The 24,207-nt window shown below is 44.8% G+C and overlaps 2 protein-coding genes across 2 annotated transcripts in view; one reads left to right on the top strand and one right to left on the bottom strand.

Annotated features, from left to right (window-relative positions):
* The first annotated feature begins 13,194 nt into the window (after positions 1–13,194).
* On the top strand, positions 13,195–16,678 carry LOC118017140. Its single transcript, XM_035015069.1, has 3 exons — positions 13,195–13,418; positions 13,962–14,785; positions 16,614–16,678. Exons 1-3 carry the CDS (start codon positions 13,195–13,197, stop codon positions 16,676–16,678), a joined length of 1,113 nt encoding a protein of 370 aa, XP_034870960.1.
* A 7,432-nt stretch (positions 16,679–24,110) lies between these two features.
* Positions 24,111–24,207, bottom strand: part of FAM151B (family with sequence similarity 151 member B) — a 63,334-nt gene continuing 63,237 nt past the window's right edge. Inside the window, exon 6 of the mRNA XM_035014755.1 lies at positions 24,111–24,193. Coding sequence (XP_034870646.1) covers positions 24,115–24,193 — 79 coding nt within the window. The 3' untranslated portion in view covers positions 24,111–24,114. The remainder of the gene's footprint in view (positions 24,194–24,207) is intronic.

Here is a 24,207-nt window from a genome sequence, read left to right as displayed (position 1 = left end):
AGACAGTGTCACCAACGGATGAGAAGTCCATTTGCAATGAGATTCTACTAGGCATGTCAATATCCAGACCAAAAAAAGAGGGAATCAAAGTTCTAAGAGTTACAGCTGGATTCATGAGAGTTTTAGAAAGTGACAAGTTCCTACAGGGTTTGCATTTTTTTTTTTTTTTTAAGTGTTTAAACACTTAGGCTCCTTGTCCACACATCTCAGGGATGAGAGAAATTCAGGCTTGGTTCTCGCATTGAGACTATCCTGCTCTTAGCCAACCCTGCATTCCAGCAGTATCTCGACCCCCAGCCAGCCTTTCTGTGTAGCAACACTCTGACCCCAGAGTCAGAGTCTCTAATTCTGTGACTGCCCTGGCCTTGGAACCAAACAGACATTTTTTGATCCCAGTTCTGCAAACTAGATACCTGTCTTTGCCACTCCCTTCTTCACCTGCCTGTCTTTCCTGCCAAATAAAACAATTCTCCAGGAGTGGGTGTCTGATTACAATCCCTGCTCCTCCATAATTGGCTATGCAATTTGGGATAAATCATTTAGCTAGCCTGAACCTCAATTTTCTTATTTGTAAAATAAGGGGTTTGGATGAGATGGTTTCAAAGGTCCCTTTGAATTCTAAAACACCACTGCCTTTCTGTCAGGCTCTCACGGAGACTGTGGCCTGTCTCTGATTGGTCCTTTGTCCTTTCAAAGAATGAGTAGCAATTAAGTGCACTGAACAAACATGTTACAACTCAACATTCTTTGTAAAATATATGCTTTCCTGTCAGTTGGACCCTTAAAGTAACTGTAGTTTTAAAATTAATTCTCCCTGGTCTAGAACTGGACCAGGTACAGAATAATATCATGTATCTTATTCTCACATAGAGTATGATATAGCCAGTGTTTTTGCAAATAATAAAACCAATATTGGCTAACTTATACAAAAAAGAAATTTACTGGAAAGATACTGGGTGTGTCAAAGAATTCCAGGGAAACTGGAGAATTAGTCTTGGAAATAGGAACTCAGGGGTGCATGGCACAGTCAAGATCCCACCAGAGGTTCAGTCCATGTAGGATGCTGGCTCTGGCATCATCAGCCCTGGATACCTGTCACCATCCACTCAAGTCTTAATTCCATCCAGCCACTCTGAATGCTCTTTGACTGTCTCTGGCCTCATTACCCCTCCCTGAAGGGCCAAGGTCTCGGGGAAAGAGCTTCTGTTTGGCTGAGCCCTGGTCAGATGTCCACACAAGGGTCCAAGGAGTCCAAAGCTGGATTATCTGCTCCTCTCCAGCTTCCAGAGTAGGAAGCCTGATCCTGACCTCCATTCATCTGGCACTCACGAAAATAGAGTGTTCGGATGCTGGACAACCAAAACTGACAAATGTTCACTACACAGTTTTCTCACTTGTGATTACAAATTCAACACATCCTGGAGGCATCCATAAGAGGTTAATTATGTTCTGGAGAGGTTTACAGCTGATTGATTATTCCAGCATTACTTCATCTCTTCATTGATTTATATGAATCAGGGATTGGTCCAGTTAATGAAAACATATTCATCGGGATACTAATTTATTGGGCTGGCTTTTCATATTTACATGGCTCCTCTGGATGACAGAGTATCTGAAATGAATAATGAATCACTGGAAGGAAAAAGCACATCTTCATTCAGATCACAGGCTGTTATTGATTTTTAAAGTAAAAAAATAATATGTGGTGTTTAGTCCTGGTCTAAAGTTCTTCACAGAGATGATGTTAATTTCCCTAAGACTTTGCATTGTCCTGGTTTTAGAGATCAGCTGGGATGTCTGAATTACCTGGAATTTAGGTGATAGATGTCAGAAGAGACACTAGAGCTAAGTCCTCTCAGCCTCATTCCAAAGCAAATCCACTAAGCCTCAGAAACAATTTTTCCACCCTGAAAACAAAAGTGGCAAGCAGACTCCCACCAGATTGCTGCCATTAGGTAGGACCCTTTCTATGGCCAATGTGGAAGAGAAATTTAGAAGAGAGAAGGAAAGAGAGTTCTGTCAAGGAGCTCAAGGACTGAGATAGTCTTCTAGAATAAACATTAAGTTCAGAGAGGAATTTGTCCGACAAACTGCAGTGGCATCCCCACATAAGAGGCCTTTTATTTTTGATATATTTTTCAGATATTCAGGGGCCGACCAAAGAAAACCTCCCTAAAGAGAAACAACCGGCCAGCAACCCAGAGTCCTCTATCCTGGAACGCAAAGCTCCTCCCTGCACTGGGCCACGTAGTGGCTCTGACTCCAGTCTCACAGGAGAAGTGGGTCCTTCCAACTGCTTAAGGAAGTGTCTACTGTGGTCCAAAGAATGGGGGCACCTGGCTGTCTCGTCAGTGGAGTGTGCAACTCTTGTTCTCAGGGTTGTGAGTTTGAGCCCCATGTTGGGTGTAGAGATTACATAAAAATAAAATCTTAAAAAAAGGAATGTATTCATTATGATACAGGTTTGGACACATATAGCAGAGACTCAAATAACAGTAGCTTAAATAAGATAGAAGCTTGTCTCTCCATGTAAAAGACTCTTCACTGATATGACACCTACTCGTCTTTCAGGTCTCACTGGAAATGTCCCCTCCTCTGAGAAGCCTTCCCTGATGTTACATAGACAAGCTAAGGTATTCTTGCCTTCTGTTCTCTGAGTACCTTCTAACTTCTCTATCAAAACAATGATCAGGGACGCCTGGGTGGCTCAGTCGTTAAGCGTCTGCCTTCGGCTCAGCTTATGATCCCAGGGTCCTGGGATCGAACCCCGCACTGGGCTCCTTGCTCAGCAGGAGGCCTGCTTCTCCCTCTCCCACTCGCCCTGCTTGTGTTCCCTCTCTCGCTGTCTCTGTCAGACTAAAAAAAAAAAAAAAAAAAAAAAAAAAAAAAACCACTTAAAAAAAAAAGCAATGATCATACTCTGTGTTATGGATTGCTTTATTTTCCCCACATTAGAACTAGCAACACAACGGTAGGGACTGTGTTAATCTTGCTCATCAGCATTATCTCCAGAGAGCCACCCCCCACCCGCACAGCACAGGTACTTATTTGATGTACTGAATGTACCTCTGCTGAATGTTCTTGAGGGTGGCAGGAATTGAATACTTCTGGCTTATCATACATAGGACTGTTGCTCAGAAAATTCCAAAATAGTAAATAGTCTTTATTTTATTTGAGAGAGCACGCACGTCGGGGGCGGGAGGGAAGGGACAAGCGGACTCCACGCTAAACATGGAACCCATCCCACGACCCTGAGATCATGACCTGAGCCAAAACCAAGAGTCAGGCCCTTTACCGACTGAGACACCCAGGCGCCCCCAGTAAATAGTATTTTAAAAATGGGGAAGTAACACCCATTTATGCCCCTAGCACAGCTGCAGATTTGGAAGAGAGCAAAAATGAATATTTCCATTTGAAAGTCCTTAGCCTATAGAGCAGGGGCTAGCAAACTTTCCATGAAGTGACAGTGAATTATTTCACGTTTGGCGGGTCATATGATCTCCATTGCAAGGAGTCCACTGCGCCGTGAAACTGGAAAGACAGCAACAACCAACATGTAAACCAACGGTGTGGCTGGGTTCCAATAAAACCTGATCTATGAATACTGAAATTTCACATCATTTTCAAATGTCATGAAATAATTCTTTTGCTTGTTTCCAACCAGTTAAAAATGTGAAAACCTTCTTAGTTCATGAGCCTTGCAAGAATGGCAGCAGCTAGACTTGGCCCCTGGGCGGTGGTGTGCCAGCCCCATCAGAGAGCACATTTTTGACAGAGAAGAATCTGGCCTTGGTTCGCTTCTTTAGCCCCTAAGTGCAATTCACTTTCCTAAGCACCTACTATGGGCCAGCGGCTGCAGAGCAGTGAAGATGGTAAAGACTAGCTCGGTGCCGCTAAGTCCACAGGACATGGACCCAAATCCACAAACTGTGGTTGCAGCATCTGGTTGAAGGGGGGAGGTTACTTCATGACAAGGTGACATCTGAGGGGTAAGTCATGGGCCGTGTGCCCCCAGGAGCCAGCAGCAGTCTGGCCATGGCTCTGGATGAATCCCACAGCGAATGCTGGGCAGCAAGGCTGGGAGGGCATGTGTCAGCTGTACGAGGGACCCTCAGGGACCAGCATAAAGCTTGGTCTGGTGGGCAACGGAGAACCAAAGGGGATGATTAAACTGAGGTAATTAAACTGGTACCAACAATGCATTCGTTTTTTAATGTTCTAACTTTCAAACTATTAAAAAGTGGTTTCTGAAACTATTTGATTCCTTTTTCTGTTACTAATTTACCAAATATTTCAACTGACAAATTCTCCTGGGAAAAATACCCAGAGTTCAAGGGCACCTGGGAGGGGGAAATGCCATCCGTGTTTTCCCAGGGGCCAGAGCTTATAAAAGGAGCCATTGTATGGAAAAAGAAAACAAAGCAAGAATAAAACAGGAATTTCAAATATTCATAAGATTTTGAGGAAACTGAACTATCAATCACACAATGCCCTCCCTAGCTCCACATTAATAAGAAACTCCTATTTTGTCCCTAAGGAGAAAATCACTCTATATACTGCCCCTTTCCTTTTGTCTCTGAAATGGGAGCTTTGTTGGAAATCATCAATAGGAAAATAATAAATCATTCTTTCTTAGCACCATAAAATATAGGAGGCAGGAAAAATCAACTCAAGTTACAAGGATGCAAACTGAATTCTCCTTCAATTGGCATAAAATGTCACCTTGCTCATCCAACCAAAAATTCAGGACAAGTCTCTTGGAGCGCCTCCTATTAAAAGATACCATCTTGGCACATCGGATGCTCAGGAAATGGATGTGACATCAATCTGCATGCAGGGACCATCTCCTTCACGCTGATGCACAGTCTAATTGGAGGATGAGGAGTCCGACTGCCGGCATGCCGATGAGTGGTCTTCCGCAGAGACGAGCAGAGCACTGCAGCTCTGCCTTCCACTCAGGAACTCACCTGGCTGCTCCTTTCTGCCAGCTTTACCCATCCTCTTTTCCCTTGCCCCGGTCACAGGATTCCAAGGTAAGGGAGTAGGTAAGCGCTGGTTGAGTGCCAATCACGGGCAGACTTCGGTGGTGCAAGATCAACGTTTCTACTTAACTAAATAATTTCCATTTTAAGGTTTTTTAATTGACTAGAGGTGAAATTTTTTTGTTTTTAAGTATTACATTTCTATGGTTCAAATTTCAACAATTCTAGATGTGGAGTAAACACAAAACGACACTCCCTCCCACCACTCTCCCTCAACCGCAGTTCCCCTCCCTACAGGTAGCCTATGTTATTATCATTGCCTAAATATCAAATGATGATAGGGGCGCCTGGGAGGCTCAGCCGTTAAGCGTCTGCCTTCGGCTCAGGTCATGATCCCGGGTCCTGGGATCGAGCCCCGCATCGGGCTCCCTGCTCGGTGGAGAGCCTGCTTCTCCCTCTCCCGCTCCCCCTGCTTGTGTTCCCTCTCTCACTCTGTCTCTCTCTGTCAAATAAATAAATAAAATCTTTAAAAAAAAAAATGATAGTCATTGTATTAGCTGAGGTAAAAGGCTGGAATGAGTAAGTCCCAAACGCAGTGGCTCAAACAAAATGTTCTTTCGCATATAACTAACCGTCCAGGGTAGGCGGCCCAGGTCAGTGGGTGGCTCTGTATCGCACACTCATTCAGGGATCCGCGCTTCCCGGCGGTTGTCCCGTCTTCACAGAGGAGTCCAGCATCGCACCGGATGCGAGAAGCGGCGCAAGGCAAAGGCCGGGCCTCTCCCCTTGCGCACACTTCACTCCCACTCACTCCCGGTAGCGGAAGCGTGGTCACGTGGCCACACTGGCTGCAAGGGAAGCTGGGAAAGGCCGCTCTATCCCAGCTGCAGCTCGGCTGCTACTCTTGCGGTTGTGCCTTGTTACTTTAAGGAGTTTAGCCCCCGGCGCACTCTCTACGGATCACCTTACAAAGCTTTCCCGGGCTCCTGCCCCGCGCGCCGTGTCCTTGTCGAGTGAGGGCGGCCGCTCTTCCCTTAATCCCTGAAGTATAGCTAATTTCAGGTGTCATGTTCAACAGGCGGCTATTGCAGAAGAGAACTGCCATGCAGAATGGCCATGCTTAGTGGGAGGCCCTACTAACTGCCCACCCAGCGGACACTCTCCCCTTTACCAGTGTATTTCACGAACACTTTTATAGTGTTATGTTTTGTATGATTTATGAAAATCGACTCATTTAATCTTCACGATAACTCTCTAAGATAGGCACAGTTATGGTCCAATTTCCAGTTTACAGATGAGGAAACCGGCAAACAGAGAGGTTAAGTCATTGTTAAGGGTCACATAGAAACTTATGTTAGTCTGTCTTTTTTACCAACAGAACCTTGATTTTATTGTAATTTCAGTGAACTCTGTAAAAAAAAAATCTTGCTTCCCTCACAAGCAGAGGTAGCCATATGACCCAGTTTGGGGTCAGGAACCAAGGAAAACTATTGTTTTATGAAAAGAAAAGAAAAAAACAGGAGAGATACAGATGGTGTACATCTTTTGCCCTTTGACCCTTACACTTCTCCAGCTTTGGAATGTGGACAAGATACCTGGAAGTCAAGCAGCCATTTTGTGATCATGAGATGAAAACTGAGGATGGCTGAACAGGAAGAGGGAAGGAACCAGCTGTACCAGCCATGGATTTCTTTGATATGTGAGTATATATACGTACATATGCATATATATATTGAGAGAGAGAGAGAGAATATATATATATATATTGAGAGAGAGAGAATATATAGAATACATATATAGAGAGAGAGAAAGAGAATGACAGAGAGGGAGAGAAGGAGAATCCCATTTGGTAAAAACATTAGAATTGGGCCCAAAGCCATCTTCACTGATATTTAAATCTAGATCCTCTTCCTGACTGCCTCAAAGTCCACAGGTCAATTATTCCTTTTAAGGGGTACCCCAACTGGCCTCTCCATTAGGCCCTGTATCTTCTCCTCAGAGTCCAACACTCATTTTCTCTACATTCAGGCCCCAACGCCAACTCTACCCTCAACAAGGTCAATCTTTCTTATCATAATGCCGAGCAGTTCCTCATGGTCTTAAAATTCTGAATTCCAGAAGAGGATTTGGATATACCCACTTAGGTTCTGAGGAAGCAGTCCTAAAACTGCGTAACCCTGCTACTCCTGCAGTTGTATTTGCTAAGCCATTTACAAAGTCCAAGTAAAGAATCATAGGCATCTCCTAAATTTTAGAAAACTCCAGCTTTTTCATAATATCACAGAAGCCAATATGCAGAGGGAACAAAAAAACGGGCCTCTCAACTCGGAAGGACTCAATCCAAGAGAGCCATTTAAATATTCATCTGCTAGGATATAGAGAAGATACAGAGGCCCAGCCCCTACCACCAGGGAAAAGATGGCCTGGCCTAAGGATTGTAGCCTAAGGACCAAGGGTTGAACACAAAACAGATTTTATTGCTCTCTGGTAACTTTCGAAGGCTATTATGAAACTATTCTTTAAGGCAACTTTCCTCCTATCAGGAAAGGCACAGTGTGTGGGACCTCTGTGGACAGCTAGGGGTTTTAAGACTGGGCACATCCAAATCTAAGGCTTACAGATTTTAAGCATGGACCCTTAAATGAAGGTGTTAGCCCTCACAATCTTTCTAGCACATCAGAAGTACTTTTTTTTTCCTTCCCAGAACAGGAAAGCAATCTTCTCCCAAAGATGAATCAGGAAAATGCTGGCAAGCTTGGGAATAGCAAGGAGTCCATTCCCACACGAAGCTGTCAAGGTTTAGAAAATGTTGGGGAAAGGCTCAGCCAGGGGGCTTCCTGTTATGATAGGACAGTATGGAGAAAGAGGGAGACATGAAAAAATGACTGGAAAGAAACCATGGGGGAAGAAAATGATGAATATAGGGAGTAAAACAAGCTCTGTTTTGCTCAGTGTGACAAGAAGCTTACTGTTTAATGTTTTCCTATAGCCTTTCCTCTCCTACAGAGAACCTGCCATGAAAGATAATATTCACTGTATTTGGATCTTTTCTTAAATGAAAAAGGCCTTGAAAAATGTATTTGCATCTCAAGAGCTGAAACTAAATATTTTCCTGAATGGATGAGAAGATCTGGGCCATTGGCAGCAGAGGCAAGGAGGCGATAGCTCCGCCCACTGCCCACTGCCCACTGAGGACCAGGGACAGAGCCTCCCCTTGGCTCCCAAGCCAAGCCCAGCGGGTCCCAGGAGCTGGAGAGGCAGGAGCTCCAGAACCTGAGACCTGAGACACTCTCACCTCAGCTCTCCTACACCCACCCAGGAGGGTTGCCCATTGTCCCCAGTCTGCCACAACTACTCTGGACACACCACTTAAAGCTTTCAAAAACCATCTCTGAAACTTCTGAATTGTTCATTTTAAGACAGTTTATTTTGTTGTGTGAATTTTACCTCAAACATTTTTTTTCTTTAAAAAAAAAAAGATATTAGATGGAGTTTGTGAAAGACAGGCGAAAAATTAGTCAAGAAGAGTTGCCTGTTTAAATGCTTCCCCTCCCCACCCCCGCACTTCCCTAGCACAGGTCATTCTCTCCCCCAAACCTGGCTTGCTCCCTCACTACACCACTGCTTCCCATGATAGTCGTGTCACTATCCCAGTGTCTCCAGTAATTACATCTGTCATTTCTAGTCAGTCAAACGTAGATAGCATCTTTTCACTGCCACCCCCTACTTTGTAAGATGAGGCTATCAGAGCCCCCGCTCTCCTGCCACTCACTTTCCTTCTCTGAACTCTCCGCTCTGCCATCTCTACTGTTATCTTTATATCACTGAGATTGATAAAAGGTTAGTTTCTTCTGCAATTATAATTACATCTTCTGTGCTTTCTCTTCAAAGTTAAAAAATCAAGTTCCAACTATCTATATGTTGTTCACTGCACTCTTTAATAACTGCTTTCCAAGAAAATTTCCCAGAACTGAAATACATGAGTTTCCAGATGTGAAGGGCTTACTAAGTGCCTAAAAGATTACATAAAAACAACCCCGGCCTAGGGCACCTTGGAGTCTCCGACTCTTTGTTTCGGCTCAGGTCGTGATCTCAGGGTTGAGCCCAGAGTCTGGTACTGGCTCAGTGGGGAGTCTGCTTGAGATGCTCTCTCTCTCCCTCTGCCCAGCCCCCTTCGCACACACATGCTCTCTCTCAAATAAATAAATAAATCTTTAAAATAAGTATATAAATAAGTAAATAAGTAAATAAATAAATAAGTGAAGACCAAAGCGAGTAATAGTGACGTTTTAGAGCACTGTAGAAAAAGAATAAATCCTACATGTTTCCAAAAGGAGTGGGAGTGGGGGTAGGAATGTCCCAAATAAAATCAGGAATCAGAATGGCTTCAGATTTTTTCTCAGTAACTCTGGGAACTAGAGGATAAAGGAGGAATGCTTTCAGGTTTCTGAAGGACAATTATTTTCATCTTAGAATTTTATACTCAGATAAACAATCAAACAGTGTTAGGGTAGAATAAAGACATTTTCAGATATGCAAGGACTCCAAATTTACCTTCCACATACCCTTTTTAGGAAGTTACTGGAGAGATATTATCCACAAATAGAGGAAGCGAATTAAGAACGAGGAAGACACAGACCTATAAAATGGGGTCCATCCAGGAAATCACAGAACAAAGTCCCAGGGTGACAGTAGAGCAGTTGTTCCCAGGAAGTTGAAAAGGGTGAGGTAAAAGGAGATTCCAACAACTTGACACTGTCCTTGGAACAACTTAAGTAAGTGGTCAAGGCAGAGAAACCTAAGGGGGGCTGGGGTAGAAGGGAAGACGAAAAGGCCGGGGTAGGGGGAAGTTGTTCAAGACAGGGGAGCAGTTATTAATGATGATTATGGCTAGGAGGATGATAACCAAGGGATTTTTAATTCAAAATGGCAGACTAATCACACATCTCCTCTCTGTCTTGAGATCTGAATTAAATAGATAGTAGACTTATAGTATAAACCACAATTTTGAAGAGAAATGGAGGGGTTCCATCAATAGACCAAAGTGTTCAGCTTATTTCTGGAAGGCAGAAAGTTGATGGAGGGATTTCTGATCAAGATGCTTATCAAACACAAGCATCTACTGTTACATGTTCCTAAAACTCCACCAAAACATATTTTTGATGGCATAAAACCAGGTAATCCCACTGTATCACCCACAAGGTAGGATGTGTCCAATTTGGTTTGTGCATGTGGGTTCAGTTCTGCCTCTCAGCTCCCATGACTTCAGGTGTCAGTGGATCTCACACACCAGGGAGATGGAACAGTGCCAAGGGGAGCAAGAAGAGCTATGAGGATTGCTCTGTTCTGGTCCCATTCCTGAGGCCCCTGGAGTAAATCAGAAAGCTGCTTGGAGCCCTGCTGATCTCTTTGGTAAAACGGGGATAATAACATCTGTCCTAGCTCCTTCAAGATTGTGGTGGCTGGATCAAAATGAGGCCAGAAGGAAGTAGAAACTATATGGCCTCGGGGCACCTGGGTGGCTCAGTCAGTTAAGCATCTGCCTTGGCTCAGGTCATGATCTCCAGGTCCTGGGATTGAGCCCTGTGTCAGGCTTCCTGCTCAGCAGGGAGTCTGCTTCTCTCTCTCTCTCTCTCCCTCTGCCCCTCCCCACTACTCGTTCTCTCTCTCTCAAACAAATAAATAAAATCAAAAAAAAAAAAAAGAAAACTATATGTCCTCATCCTCAAATCTAGAGTGTGAAAGCCATCCATCTCCCTTTAACATTCAAGTTACAATGAAGGCATGGGCATGCCTGCCTAGAATGCAGGCTCTGCCATCCCATCCCATCTTCACCCTACCCCATAATTCCACCAGCAACGCTAAAAAGGATCAGTCCTCAGAGCCTGTAGGATGGACAGCAACATGGATGGGGTGGGACACTGTCTACTGACCACAGGACCTTACCCATAGTGCATAATGTGATCTGTTCACCATTGTTTTTTTGCTGTTACCAATCCTTCCCTAACATTTCACTTGGCAGGGTGCCCAGGCCCAAATCGACCTAGACTCTCATTCTCTTTATGAAAGCCCTTGGCCCCAGATATGTTGGTGACGCCAGGATCATGGTGGCCAGAGATAATTTTCCAGCATCAGACTCCTCCTCCTGCCTTCCAGCCCTGGCACAGCCCCTACGGCAACAGAGGCAATCCTCCAGGTGAATTGAATCTCAGGGCTTCATCATCCTTTTTTCTTTCTCTCTTTCTTTTTTTTTTTTTTGTTCAGTCCAGCCTCTATCCATCCAACATAGCAGGTTTCAATACCCTGCTGATAGGTGTAGTAGAGTGAATAATGGCCCCCCAAAGAGGTTCACATCCTTGTCTCTGGAATCTATGAATATGTTACCTTATATCACAGAAGGAACTTTGCATATGTGATTAAACTAAGGATCTTCAGATGGGAGATTATTCTGGATTATCTGAGTGGACCCAATATAATCATAAAAGGTCCTTGTAAGAGTGAGGCAAGAGGATCAAAGGGAGAGAAGGAAGCAGAGGGAGAAAAAGACATGTGACAACAGCAGCAGAGTTGAGAGAGAGAGAGAGATTGAGATTGGAAGTCAGAATAAGGGGCCACAAGCCAAAAAAGGTAGTCAGCCTCTGGAAACTGGAAAAGCCAACAATTGGGACTTCTGACTTCCAAAACTCTAAAAGAATACATTTGTGTTCTTTTAAGTCCCTAAGTTTATGGTAATTTGTTACAAGTAGCAAAAGGAAACTAATAGAGTGAAAATTAGATCATCTGCTTTGGAAAAACTATTTTGCAATATCTGCAGAAGTTGAACATATATGGATGTATGTATGTTTCATAGGTATGTACCCAACAAAAATGTGTATATATGTTCACCAAAGACATTTACTATAATGTTCCTAGCAGCATTATTTATAATGTCTCAAACCTGAGAATTACCCAAATGTCTATCAGTAGTATAATGAATATAGGTAAATTCACACAGCGGAATTCTACACAGGAAAAAAAAAAAAAAAAGAACAAACTATGACCATTGGCAGTTTGCATCTCTTAAATATAATGTCAAGTGAAAGAAGTCAGACAACAGAGTAAATTCTGTATGATTTGATTGTTATAAAGTGCAAATATAAGCAAAAAATCTATGCTGGGTGAAGCCACTACCTTGCCCCCCCCCAAAAGGGAGGATATGAGGGAGTCTTCCGGGGAGCTGCTAATGTTCTGTCCCTTGATCTTAAAGATGCTTCATTTTGCACAATATCATTGAACCTGTGAAATGTGCATCTTTTAAGATGTACTATACATAAATAAAAACTTTTTTTCAATGGAGGAAAGGAGACCTATGCCTTCATCCAAATTTGCCTCCTCGGGACCCTCCAATCTCCCCTCAAAAATGGGTGGGGGTACATGGTAACCCAGATCCAGGATTCCAACTCCCTAGAGCCCAACTCTGGGTTGGGCTGTGAATTTCCTTTACCTATTTTTACTAAAGGGCCCATTTCAGCGGGTTATTTTCTTTTTTTTTTTTAAAGATTTTATTTATTTATTTGACAGAGAGAGACACAGCGAGAGAGGGAACACAAGCAGGAGGAGTGGGGGGAGGGGAGAAGCAGGCTTCCCGCCAAGCAGGGAGCCTGATGCGGGGCTCGATCCTGGGATCAGGACCTGAGCCGAAGGCAGACGCTTAACGACTGAGCCACCCAGGCGCCCCTCAGCGGGTTATTTTCCTAAATAAAAGAAGCCTGCCCAGAGATAAGTTTACTTTCCCCCTTTGAGGACTCAAAACTACAAACTAGTTTTGATTGACATTAACTGAACAACAACAAAAAACGGTAATAGTCTTTTCTCCACCACGACGACCTCTGATAAATGAAGAGTTAAAACCACTGCAGCACAGTTTAACACATAAAATACACATTTCGTTAAATTTTGTTGAAGTGTTATATTAATGTTTTAATAATAGTGTAATAAAGTTTTAAAAATAGTGTAATAAAGTTATAAACTCATAACTTGCTCCCACCAACACCGCAACCTGAAGGGAGACTCAGACTCTACCTAAAGCAGGTAGAGGGACGAGAAGGGGGAAGAAGGAGCCGTGGGAGACAGACACATGGACCAGTCCGGTCGATTATGAACTGGAGGGAGAGATGCAGGCATGGCCAGGGGAAACCAGAGGCCGGGATGTAGGGGTGGCGGTCTCGGGACGATGGAGAAGACCCTATCGCCAAAGCGCCGCGGCTGCGGTGAGGGGTGTGTGTGGTTGTTGGGGGGGGAGCTACTTGTGGGGACACTGGGCGGAGCTTCAGAGACAGACTTTGAAGGCCCCAGGGTCCGAACAGACTTTGGCCCCGCCGCCCCCACCTGCCGAGCAGCTGGGAACCAGCGCGTCACTCCCAGCGGAAACGCCGCACCGCCCGGGCGTCTGGCGAGGTGCGCGCCTCCCGGCCCCGGCCCCGACGCTCCGCGGCTCCCGGCCCGCCGCCCGCCGCCCGCCTCTCTGGGCTGAGCAGGGGCGGGGACAGGGCAGCACCTACCGGGATCTGCGACTCCAACCGCCGAGGAGCCCGGGAAGAGAAGCCAGCCCGGACGGCACCCTGGACGCTGGCGCGGAGGGTCCGAGCCTACCCGTGGGTGGGAGACGCCGACGCCGACTTGACAGCGCGTCCCAGGTTCGTGTGCGACGGCGTCCCCGCAGGCTGCACGTGGAGAAACTTTGGTTCGCCGTGTTGGCTGCCCGGAGGAGGTTATGGAGGGCGCTGCCCGGGGCCCCGCGGCCTCCGTGCGCCCCGGCCGGTACGCTCAGGCCCTGGGAGCCCGCACCTCCCGCGCACCCTGTCACTGCGGTGCCTGAGCGGGGACCGAGACCCGCAGTCAACCGAGGGCTGCTGGGGGACAGGGGCCTGTCCAGACTCCGCCCGAGCCTACTCTCGCGTCTCCCGCAATCCCTGTCTGTTCTCGGCTCGGGCTTTGCAGCGGCTGGGGCTTACACCCCGCGGGGATACGGGTTTCGTCTCCTGCTCGGCCTTGCAGCGCGGGAGAGTGGATAGGGGCAGCCCCGCGGCTGCGGGATGTCGGGGAGCATCCGGGCAGGGGCTCGCGGGCGCGGGTTAGCGCCGCAGCGGGAACGGCGCGCGCGAGGCCGCAGGAGCGCGCGGGTCTGGGGGTCCGACTAGCGCGCGTCTCCGCAGGTGCCTCCGGCCGCCGGGAGGCGGGAGCTACTGGCTGGGCGCGGGAGGCGGGCTGGGGGCTGCGGAGCCGTTTGCAGTCACTGGCTCGACAAAGGGGAGCCACACGGGGGCGGGCAGCCCGGTCCCGGCGTCTCTCGGGCGCGCACCGCCTTGGCACCCGGACCCCGAGCCCCCCTTACAGGAGGTCCGGGGTCCAGAGGTGCCCCTGCCCCTGCCCGGGGGTGGCGGCAATGGCTGCTCCCCTCGGACGCGCCCATTTCCCGAGGGAGGGCCGTGTTCTCTGGGCTGGCGGTGCGGGGACCGCTCCGCTGCGGCTCTGGGCAGAACCCCTTCACGTGGATGGCGATCGCCTCAGCTCGCCGGCTGCCTGTCTTGGCTCAGAGACGAGGCGACAGAACGCACATCCCGCCCCCATCGGTGCCCCGGCGCTGTCGCCCCAGTCACCTTCCTTTGCCCTTCTCCGACAGCACCACGCGCTCGCTCGCTCTCGCTCTCGGGAAAAACTGAGGCACCAAGCTTGGTTCCCGGAGCCAGCGGGGACTGTGGAGACACTGCCAGAATCCTCAACGGCTTGGAAATCCTATCACCTTGGTTCCCTGAGACTTGGAGGTATAGGTTTGTGTGTCTGTGTGTGTGCTGGGAGGGGTGTTTGCTGAGAGAGGTGGGGGTGTAGCCACCGGGGGGACCCAGCCCAGAGGCCTAGGGGACATACAAGTAACTAAAAGACACCAGCCCTTTTTTGGCTTTGTGTGGGGAAACACAGCAAACCTTACCAGCTACTCACTCCTTCCCTTGGGCAGTTTTGAAATATTTCTTCCAAGCTGCTGCCAGAGAAGAACACTTTCCTGGCAAGTCATTACATTTCCTGGGACAATCTGGCACATTTTTTGTTCTGGCTTTGGCCCTTCGCTTGCATGGCAAGAAGACACATGTTTCGCTTCAAATCTAAGTGCCATAGCCCCCACATCCTGGCCTTGGGCTGCCCACTGTACCTCTGGATTTTTTCAGACCTGTCTGGGAAGGGTGGGACTGCAAACCTCCAGTGCCTGGCCCATTCTAACTCAAGGCTGTACTCTTCTCTAGACCTGTGGGCTCCTTCATCCCTCTCTAGGCCATGGCAGTCATCTCTGCCCTTAGCTCCTCCGGGAGAGTTGAGCAGCAGACACCCTACCCTAGAAGTGACGATGTAGACAGCCAGCCTGGTAAGAGCCTGAGGCAGGGCTTGACAGTGAATAGGAAGTGAGGAAGGAAGAGTTTGTCACAGATTTTCTCCAAGTCTGCATAGGAAGCATCCCCTATTGACTATGTGGGAGTGGAGCCTGAAATCTTATTTTTAAGAAGCTCTCCATGTGATTATGCCCACAGAAGCTGGAAAACCCATAGGTGTAGGCACTTTGGCCTCCCATTGTCAGACCTCATCAGCCCAGGATTCATATGTAGTGATGCATGTTTAGAAACTGACATTTATTTAATTCCTAAATGGCAAGTATATTAGGATCTTCTAAAATTCTCACAGTCATCTTCTGTAAATATTATCCCCATTTTAGGATGAGGAAACTGAATCCCAGAGGATCAGTTTCCCAAGGGTTGGTAATTTGGGAATAAACAGAGCCCCAGTCTCTGATACATATAGCCTGCTGCCCCTTCTGAGCATGCTCTGGTCCCCTTGTGGGCAGCACAAAGACAGGACGACCTTGGGGCAAGAGTGAGGGGCTGAATTTCCAGCTTGAAACCCATTTGTTAATTTCCACCCCCCTTGCTGCCCTCTCCGACCAGGGCCCTTTATGGGAGGGAACACCAATCCTCTTTGGAGGTGGAGTACAAATCTCAAAGGAAAATAACATTTCTCTCTGCATGCAAGGAAGATGGGGTGGCTTGGAGAGAAAGAGCCACAGGGAAGGCCAAGCCTGTCATCTCCAAGAAGGCTTTTAAAACACCTCAGCCCATGTGGCACTACCATTGTTGATACCACTCAAATCAGGTACTCAAAACAGAACCCTACTCTGTGGGAAGCTGGTATCCAAGAAGCAAGGAAACATAAGAGAAACAAGAGAAAGGACATAGGAAGATCTAATTAAGTCCTGGTGAGCAGGCGAATAAGAGGAGTGACTGGGAGTTCTCCCACCCTTCCTTCTTAGGCCTCCTCAGCTGCCGTGGACTGGGGTGGGGTGGGGGAAGGCTGGACCAGGTGAGTGCTGCGCCCCTCTCAACCCCAGCATCCTTGCAGGGCAAGCCTTGGCCTGTATACACAGGACTGCAGTGCATGGGATCCACTCCAGACGCTTTTACTCATAATCACTGAAATATAATTAAGTGAACAAACACTGTAGGGATGTCTTAACAAGGAATTAAAAAACTAGACTCCAAATGGGAGAGATGTGTGGAACAAATTATTGGTATTTATGTAACTCTGAATAGCTTTGATTTCCTTCAGTAGGAACTGACAGCTGGCTGACAAAAAAAAACTCATCCAGGGAGAGAAAAGACATAAGTGAAGTATGAAATTTTGAATAACGTTTTCAGGTAACTTTCTATTTCCATTCAGAGTGGGTGTCTAAAGGGGCGAATGTAGTTATTTGAATTGTTTCATTTATCAACAGAGATTTTTAACAGGGCTCATAATTCTAAGACCCAGTGCTTTTTTCCTTCTTTTTTCCTGGCTTCTAGTCTCCTGCTAGCAGGGCAGAGGTCTGGGAATTCCACCATTCAGCCTGTAAACTCTCACTTTATCACCTATTTTTAGCCTTTCTGATGGATCTGTTCAGAGCATAAATCTTGTTTTCTTGCCTAGGATAGTGGTTGTCTACTTGGGGTGGGGAAAAGTACCTGGGGGTCCAGTAGATTTGTCCAGAGACTTTGAACCACCCTCGCTGTCAGCCCTGCACCTCATTGCCACTTTCTGTGCTACGTGGGGCCTCTCAGCACTAAACTTCCCTGGACCTGTGGGTCAGCTGGCTCCTCTGTGGTGGGGCCACTTCCTGGGAGCTTTATGGCACAGCCTCTGCTGTGCTAAGGCAGTTTACCACACCGCCATCCCCGCTCTGTTTCCAAAGCTTGTCTGAAATCGCTCATCTGATGATGCAGCTCTCCTGCAAGCTTTTGTTCTTCAGAGTGTGTATTTTTTTAAATTCTTAAGTAACTAAACTGTAATTTCAGTGAGGTCTCGGGAGTAGAGAGAGGCACTAAAAGAGTATAGTAAATATGCCGTGATGAATCATAAGTGATGTTAAAGACATTCTAATTTTAAAATAAAAAGCAATTTGTCCAGCTGTTTAATAATTAATCTATAATATGCTGAAACTATTGTATTTGGAAATTATAAGGAAAATACATTTAAGGCTATCTTTTTTCCATATTCACTTAATAGATTCCATTTATGTTTACAAAGAATTATTTACAGATCTTTAAAAAAATGTTAAATATTTTATCTGTTATTTAAGTAGCCTGTGAATTAGAGACATGATATAAATAAAAGAAGGCTAAATTCTGAGATAAAATTTTTAAAAAGAATACATTGCCTAGTGAGGCACAATAGGAAAGTCTTTTTCTAGACATCTGATTTCATCACCTCATCCCACCCCCTCCCCACCTTGAATGAAGGTTAGATCCTTGTCATGTTACAGAGGAGGGACCCAAGACTGAGAGCCTGAGACATCTGACTGTGGTATACAGCTTGTAAATAGGGGAATCAGGATGGAAATGTGGGTCTGTCTGAGTCCTGAATTTTCTCCAGTTGAACTGCTATCTATTTGGCAGGTATAACTGAATGTGGGGGTTATTTATATGCTATATTATAACAAAGGGTCTGACTGAATGTTAATACAGTATCAGCATTGGGTACTCAGTGAGGATGTTTCACAGAATGAGACAGGAAGCAAGAACATTCCTGAACTAGGATAACGGTAGGCTAGAGAAGTGATCTTCGTCACAGGTAGGGCTTAGCTCTATGAAGAGTAGATAAATAGAGCTTCAGTTTCAGCATTTTTGATGTGCAAATGGATGACCATGATAAAAGAATTGAAAGAGAATAAAGGCATAAAGACAAGGGGATTGTTCGAGTAAGGAACTGAATATGAGACACTAGGAAAACAAACATGTGTACATGTGGACAATAAAGTATCTGACAGCTTTTTTTCTCTGTGAATTTTAATTTTAAACAATTTTAGAATTGTTCTATTAAATGTGAACAATTTAAAAAGTGAGCAACCCAAGGGGTTTTAGAAGTCTTTAAAATGAACCAAGAGGGCGCCTGGGTGGCTCAGTCGTTAAGCGTCTGCCTTTGGCTCAGGTCAGGATCCCAGGGTCCTGGGATCGAGCCCGCATCAGGCTCCCTGCTCCACAGGAAGCCTGCTTCTTCCTCTCCCACTCACCCTGCTTGTGCGCTCTCTGTCTCTCTGTCTCTCTCTCTCTGTCAAATAAATAAAATCTTAAAAACAAAAACCTTAAAAAAAACAAACAAAATAAAATAAAAATAAAATAAAATAAAATAAAATGAACCAAGAGTAAGGCTTTGTTGTGGCTGGTTTTTTTTCTAGACAGTTCTAGAGGGGATATGCCTACATCCACGAGACAGATTCACTAGTTGCCAGTAGCTAGTGGTGCCACTGCCCAGCTTCTTCAGAGAGCCCTGGAGCCCACAGCACCAGCCCTTTCCACAGGACCACAGTGGGGCCACTGCCCCCTTCAAGCAGCCAAGCTGGCAGTACCTTGCCAGTTCCCCTTCTTTTCCCAGAACCTTCTGAAGCTAATCTTGGTGAGAGAAAGTTATGACAGAAAGTGGTCAGGTTTAGTGTTGTAGAGAAAGCCTTCACATGAAGGTGGGTGAAAAGATTCGAAAGTCTTTCCAAAAGATTCTTATAAGACTTTTTTAAAAAATAAACAAACAAGCAAGACTGGCCCCAAAACTAGAAACTATATGAGAATACAGTATTGAAACCTACGGGGCACCTGGGTGGCTCAGTTGGTTAAGTGTCTGCCTTCAGCTCAGGGTCCTGGGATTGAGCCCTGTGTTGGGCGGGGAACCTGCTTCTCCCTCTCCCTTTGCTGCTCCCCCTGTTTGTGCTCTCTCTCTCTCTTTCTCTCTCCCTGTCAAATAAATAAATAAAATCTTAAAAAAAAAAAGAAATCTGCTATCTGGCAACTTGTTCTCATTTGAATATGTTTCTCAAATGCCACTTTTGGTCAAAGGTGTTTTTATGTGATTGATACTCTATCTCTTCTCCAACTGTGGTTATTAAATGATTTCTATATTTGATATTATGTTCCAGCTAATTTCTCTACATCTCTTTGCTTTATTAAACACATTAGTACTGGGGTGCCTGTGTGGCTCAGTCGTTAAGCGTCTGCCTTCGGCTCAGGTCATGATCCCAGGGTCCTGGGATCGAGCCCCGCACCAGGCTCCCTGCACCATGGGAAGCCTGCTTCTCCTTCTCCCACTCCCCCTGCTTGTGTTCCCTCTCTCTCTGTGTCTCTCTGTGAAATAAATAAATAAATAAAATCTTTAAAAAAAAATAAAAATAAATAAACACATTAGTATATGAAAAATGCAACAAAAGGTTTCTTTTGCGAACTCTTTTCAGATGCTTTGCATTCAGAATAGACCTCTGTTGGGACCCAAGCTGTCAACCAATCCTAAATTCCTAAGGTCCCAAATTGCAGGTGTGCCTCGCTTTGGAATGGCTTTTATAGAATGTTGCACAGGGGGACAAAAAGCGCAGCATTCACTTTCATTGTATTTATGTATGTATATTGAATAGTTCTTTGCTTAACATAATGAGTGATACTAAAGTAGAATGATAAGTATATTCTTTTGAATACTGCCTTTCAGGAGCTCCCTAGTTGAAAGTCCTTGAAAGTCTAGGCATAAATACTATTGATAATACCACAAAACTGAATGATGTTGTAAAAAGTTATAACCTCATATGGCTCTTTTAAAATTTTAATTATGGAACAGGGCACCTGGGTGGCTCAGTCTGCCTTCAGCTCAGGTCATGATCCCAGGGGCCTGAGATCAAGCCCCGCATGGGTCTCCCTGCTCAGCGGGGAGTCTGCTGCTCCCTCTCCCTCTGCCCCTCCCCTCTCCTCATGCTCTCTCTCTCAGAGGCTCTCTGTCTCTCAAATAAATAAAATCTTAAAAAAATATATAGGTACTGTGTTAAAAAGGAACAGAGACGCAGTCAGGACAAAGCACATAGAGATAAGAGCTGAGGGCAGGGTCACCTGGGCATTTGGTTCTCAGTTAATAAGATAGTAAAATGACAGTATGATCTCAGAGATGATGTGCACATCCATCATCCTGACCCCTCACCATCTTCCTGGAGATATTTTGTACTTCTCCTCTAAGATGATCTCCAGCCTCTGGTATCTTGTTTCCTCTTTCTTCTTCTACCATTTCATCTTTGTAGATTATATCCTTCAGTACATTCTTAAGAGTATCTCAATTCTTGGGGTGCCTGAGTGGCACAGTGAGTAAAGTATCTCACTCTTGATTTCACCTTAGGTCATCATCTCAGGGTCATGAGATGGAGCCTGGCATTGGGCTCTGTGCTTAGCATGGAGTCTGCTTGAGATTCTCTCTCCCTCTCCCTCTGGCCCTCCTGCTCGTGCATGCTCTCTCTCTAAAAATAAATAAATCTTTAAAAAAAAAAAGTATCTCAATTCTTGACTGATGGTTTGGCTAGATATAGAATTCTAAGCTGGGAGTTATTTTTCCTTCAGATTTTAAAGGACATTCCTCTGTTGTCTTTTACTGTTGTTGATATATCTGAATCCACTGTAATTCTTGATCCTTTAGCATGTGACTTATGTACCCAACTCCCCACTTGCCCCCAAGCTTGTGGAATCTTCTTTATTCTCAGTGTTCCTTGAAACTTACAACCATGTGCCATGGGTCTGTTTCCATCTATTGTGCTATGTTCTAATTGGATCCTTTCAATTTGGAAACTGGTATCACTCATGACATTTTTCTTGATCTCAGTCATCATTTCCTTTCCTGCTTGCCCCTTCTTCCACCCCCACTATTTTGTCTTGCCAGAACTTCTAGTAGTTGAATGTTCAACTTCTAGTAGTTGAATTTCCTAGTGTAGACCTCTAATTTTCTTTTTTCCCCCCTCTATTCTTTTTGTTTAACTGTTAGGGATTTTATTAACATTGTCATCTAACCCTTCTATTGAGTTTTGCAGTTTGTATGGTGTTTTTACCTTTTGAGAATGCTTTTTATGGTCTCTGAATATTCTTTTTCCTAGAATTTTATTTTTGTTTCATGGTTACAACATCTTATATCTAAAGATAATGAGCTTTTGAAGTTTTCATCTTCCCGACTAGTATCTGTCTCGTCCAAGTTGCTTTTTTTCTATGTATTCTGGTCTCTAAGGTAAGAGGTTTTCTATTTTGTTTTGTTTTTTTATTTTGATTATCTGCTCATGATTAAAGGGCTTGGATTAAAAAGCTGATGAGAAGCCTTGAGCACATGGGTGAGGCTTGTAATCCTTAAACCTCACTGTAGGATGATCTGGGTGGCATGTTAGGGAATCCCTGTGGTTAGTACTCTTAGGTATTTTCTTTTCAGCAGGTCAGATTATTGAGAGAAGAGTACAGCAATATTCCGTTGCATAATAAGGGTACAGCTGCCAGCCTTCTTGGAATTGAGTTGGGGAGAAGGCTCTGAATCTCTTCATTCAGTGATCAGTGAGCATTCCATCACTTATTCCCTGTTTTCTTGTCCCCAAATATGTCAGGTGTCTTCCAGTCCAGAGACCCTCCATTTCACCATTTCTGGAGAATAAAGGTCTGGACATCTCTTGTGGGAGGGCTAATATCCTATCCCCTAGTGGCTTGGAGTGGAGGAATGACCTGAGGCAGTCAAATTTTAATGCACATACAAATCACCTGAGGATCTAATTAAAATGTAGGCTCTGATTCAGTAGGTCCGGCTGGAACCTGAGATTAAGCTTCAGGTAATGGTGGTGCTGCTGCTGGTCCAAGGTAGGATCACACTTTGGCTGACAAGGACCTAGGGATCTAACTGCTTTTGCTGACAGCTTTTCACCTAGTCCTCATTATTTTAGCTATACTCTCCACCACCACCACCACCACACCCGCCCAGTTCTAGAACTTCTGCTGTTACTGCCTCTTGTGAGGATGCTGCAGTGTACATGGGCTGAGTTCTCAGCTTTATCATGAATGATCTGAGGCACAGCCTTCTCAGGTTGGATAAGTTGGTTAACACTGGCCCATCTGCTTTCTGGCTTCCAAAATGTTGCCATTGTCTCCTTTTCCTGCTATCCTTGTGAAGTTATGTCCTTTAAAAAATTCTTGGGGCACCTGGCTGGCTCGGTCAGTGGAATGTGCGACTCTTGATCTCAGGGTTGTGAGCTGGAACCCCATGTTGGGTGTAGAGATTACTTAAAAAATAAAATCTTGGGGCGTGGGTGGCTCTGTTGGTTAAGTGTCTGCCTTCGACTCAGGTCATGATACTAGAGTCCTGGGATCGAGCCCTGCATCCAGCTCCCTGTTCAGTGGGGGGTCTGCTTCTCCCTCTCCCTCTGCCCCTCCTCCCTGCTTGTGTTCTCTCTCTCTCTCAAATAAATAAATAAAATCTTTTAAAAAATAAAAATCTTAAAAAATAAAATTAAAACTTTTTTCGTTTCAAGGGATTGTTCAGGAAGAGGCAAAATTAAATGTGTGTGTTCTGCCATATTTACCCTAACTATAACCATCTGCTAAAATATTTTTCTAAAGTTTGGTTATATCAGCATAAATAGAGCCTGATTTATGATAAATAACTGCTATTTTAAGCCTCTAGGTTTTTGCACAAGGAACATTCTCTACTTCTCTCTTCCTACTTTATCTGCCTACCAGACTCTTATGCAGTCTTTAAGACCCAGCTCAAATGGCTGGCCTCTGTGAAGCCCCTCAGTCCCCAAGCCACCAAAGCCTGTATATTCTTATGACTTTAACTCATAACCAGCTGCTTATATAGTGTTTCTTCCAAACAACTGAGCAAGCTCTTCAGGGCTAGGGCATGTGCCTTTGTAGCTCAGTGCTCAGGAAATAATAGGAGCTTGCAGCTGTTTAACACTTAGATTCTAAGTTCTGTGTGCATGTCTTTCTTCCCCCCTTCATTTTCTTTCTGTTCCCTTCATCTCTTCTTCTGTCTGTTAAAAGGTCATTATATTTATTATCTATTCTATTATCCAGTAAAAAAATTCATGTCCCATATTGTTAATCTACAAGTAAATAAGTGGAATAAATAATACTTCTCCATTTCTAAAACCTACCTCATTAAATAAAATAGATTTAAATATTATATAAACTCCATTTGATTTTTCTCCCCAGCTCTAAGTACTGTTCAAAGACAAACATTTCCTCAGCTCTAGATAAAGACATAATTCTTTTTTTTTTAATAAGCTCTACACCCAATGTAGGCACCCCTAAGGACATAATTCTTATCAACTAATGGAATTATCTGTTGAAGGAGTTTGAATCTAAATTATTTAAATAAATTAAACATAAATTATTTTTAGTTTTAATGATAAAAAAATAAAATGTTTATAAAGGCGCCTGGGTGGCTCAGTCGTTAAGCGTCTGCCTTTGGCTCAGGTCATGATCTCAGGGTCCTGGGATCAAGCTCCACATCAGGCTCTCTGTTCAGCAGGAAGCCTGCTTCTCCCTCTCCCACTCCCCCTGCTTATGTTCCCTCTCTCACTGTGTCTCTCTCTGTCAAATAAAATAAAATCTAAAAAAAAAAAAAAATTATAAATAAATAAATAAATAAATAAAGGTTACATGTCATCATTCACATTTCCAGCCTAGAAAACTCCTTTTTCAGAACAAATGTACTGCTGTCCAAATTTAACCAAACAGTATGTGGCCAACCCCATCCATAATCTAGTCTCTGATTTAAATAATGAAATCAAGGAAATTGCATAATCACCTGTTCACCATTCCCATCTCAGTGTGAGTTCCAGACAATGTGTCAGGTATTTTAATGTCTTGTAGTTCAAATGATTTTTCATCCTTTAAAAGAAACA

Source organism: Mirounga leonina, unplaced genomic scaffold (genome assembly GCF_011800145.1).
Source record: "Mirounga leonina isolate KUSES-001 unplaced genomic scaffold, KU_Mleo_1.0 Mir_168, whole genome shotgun sequence".
NCBI classification, from domain to species: Eukaryota; Metazoa; Chordata; class Mammalia; order Carnivora; family Phocidae; genus Mirounga; species Mirounga leonina.
Note: the sequence above shows the minus strand (reverse complement) of the source record. Positions and strands in the feature narration are given on the sequence as shown.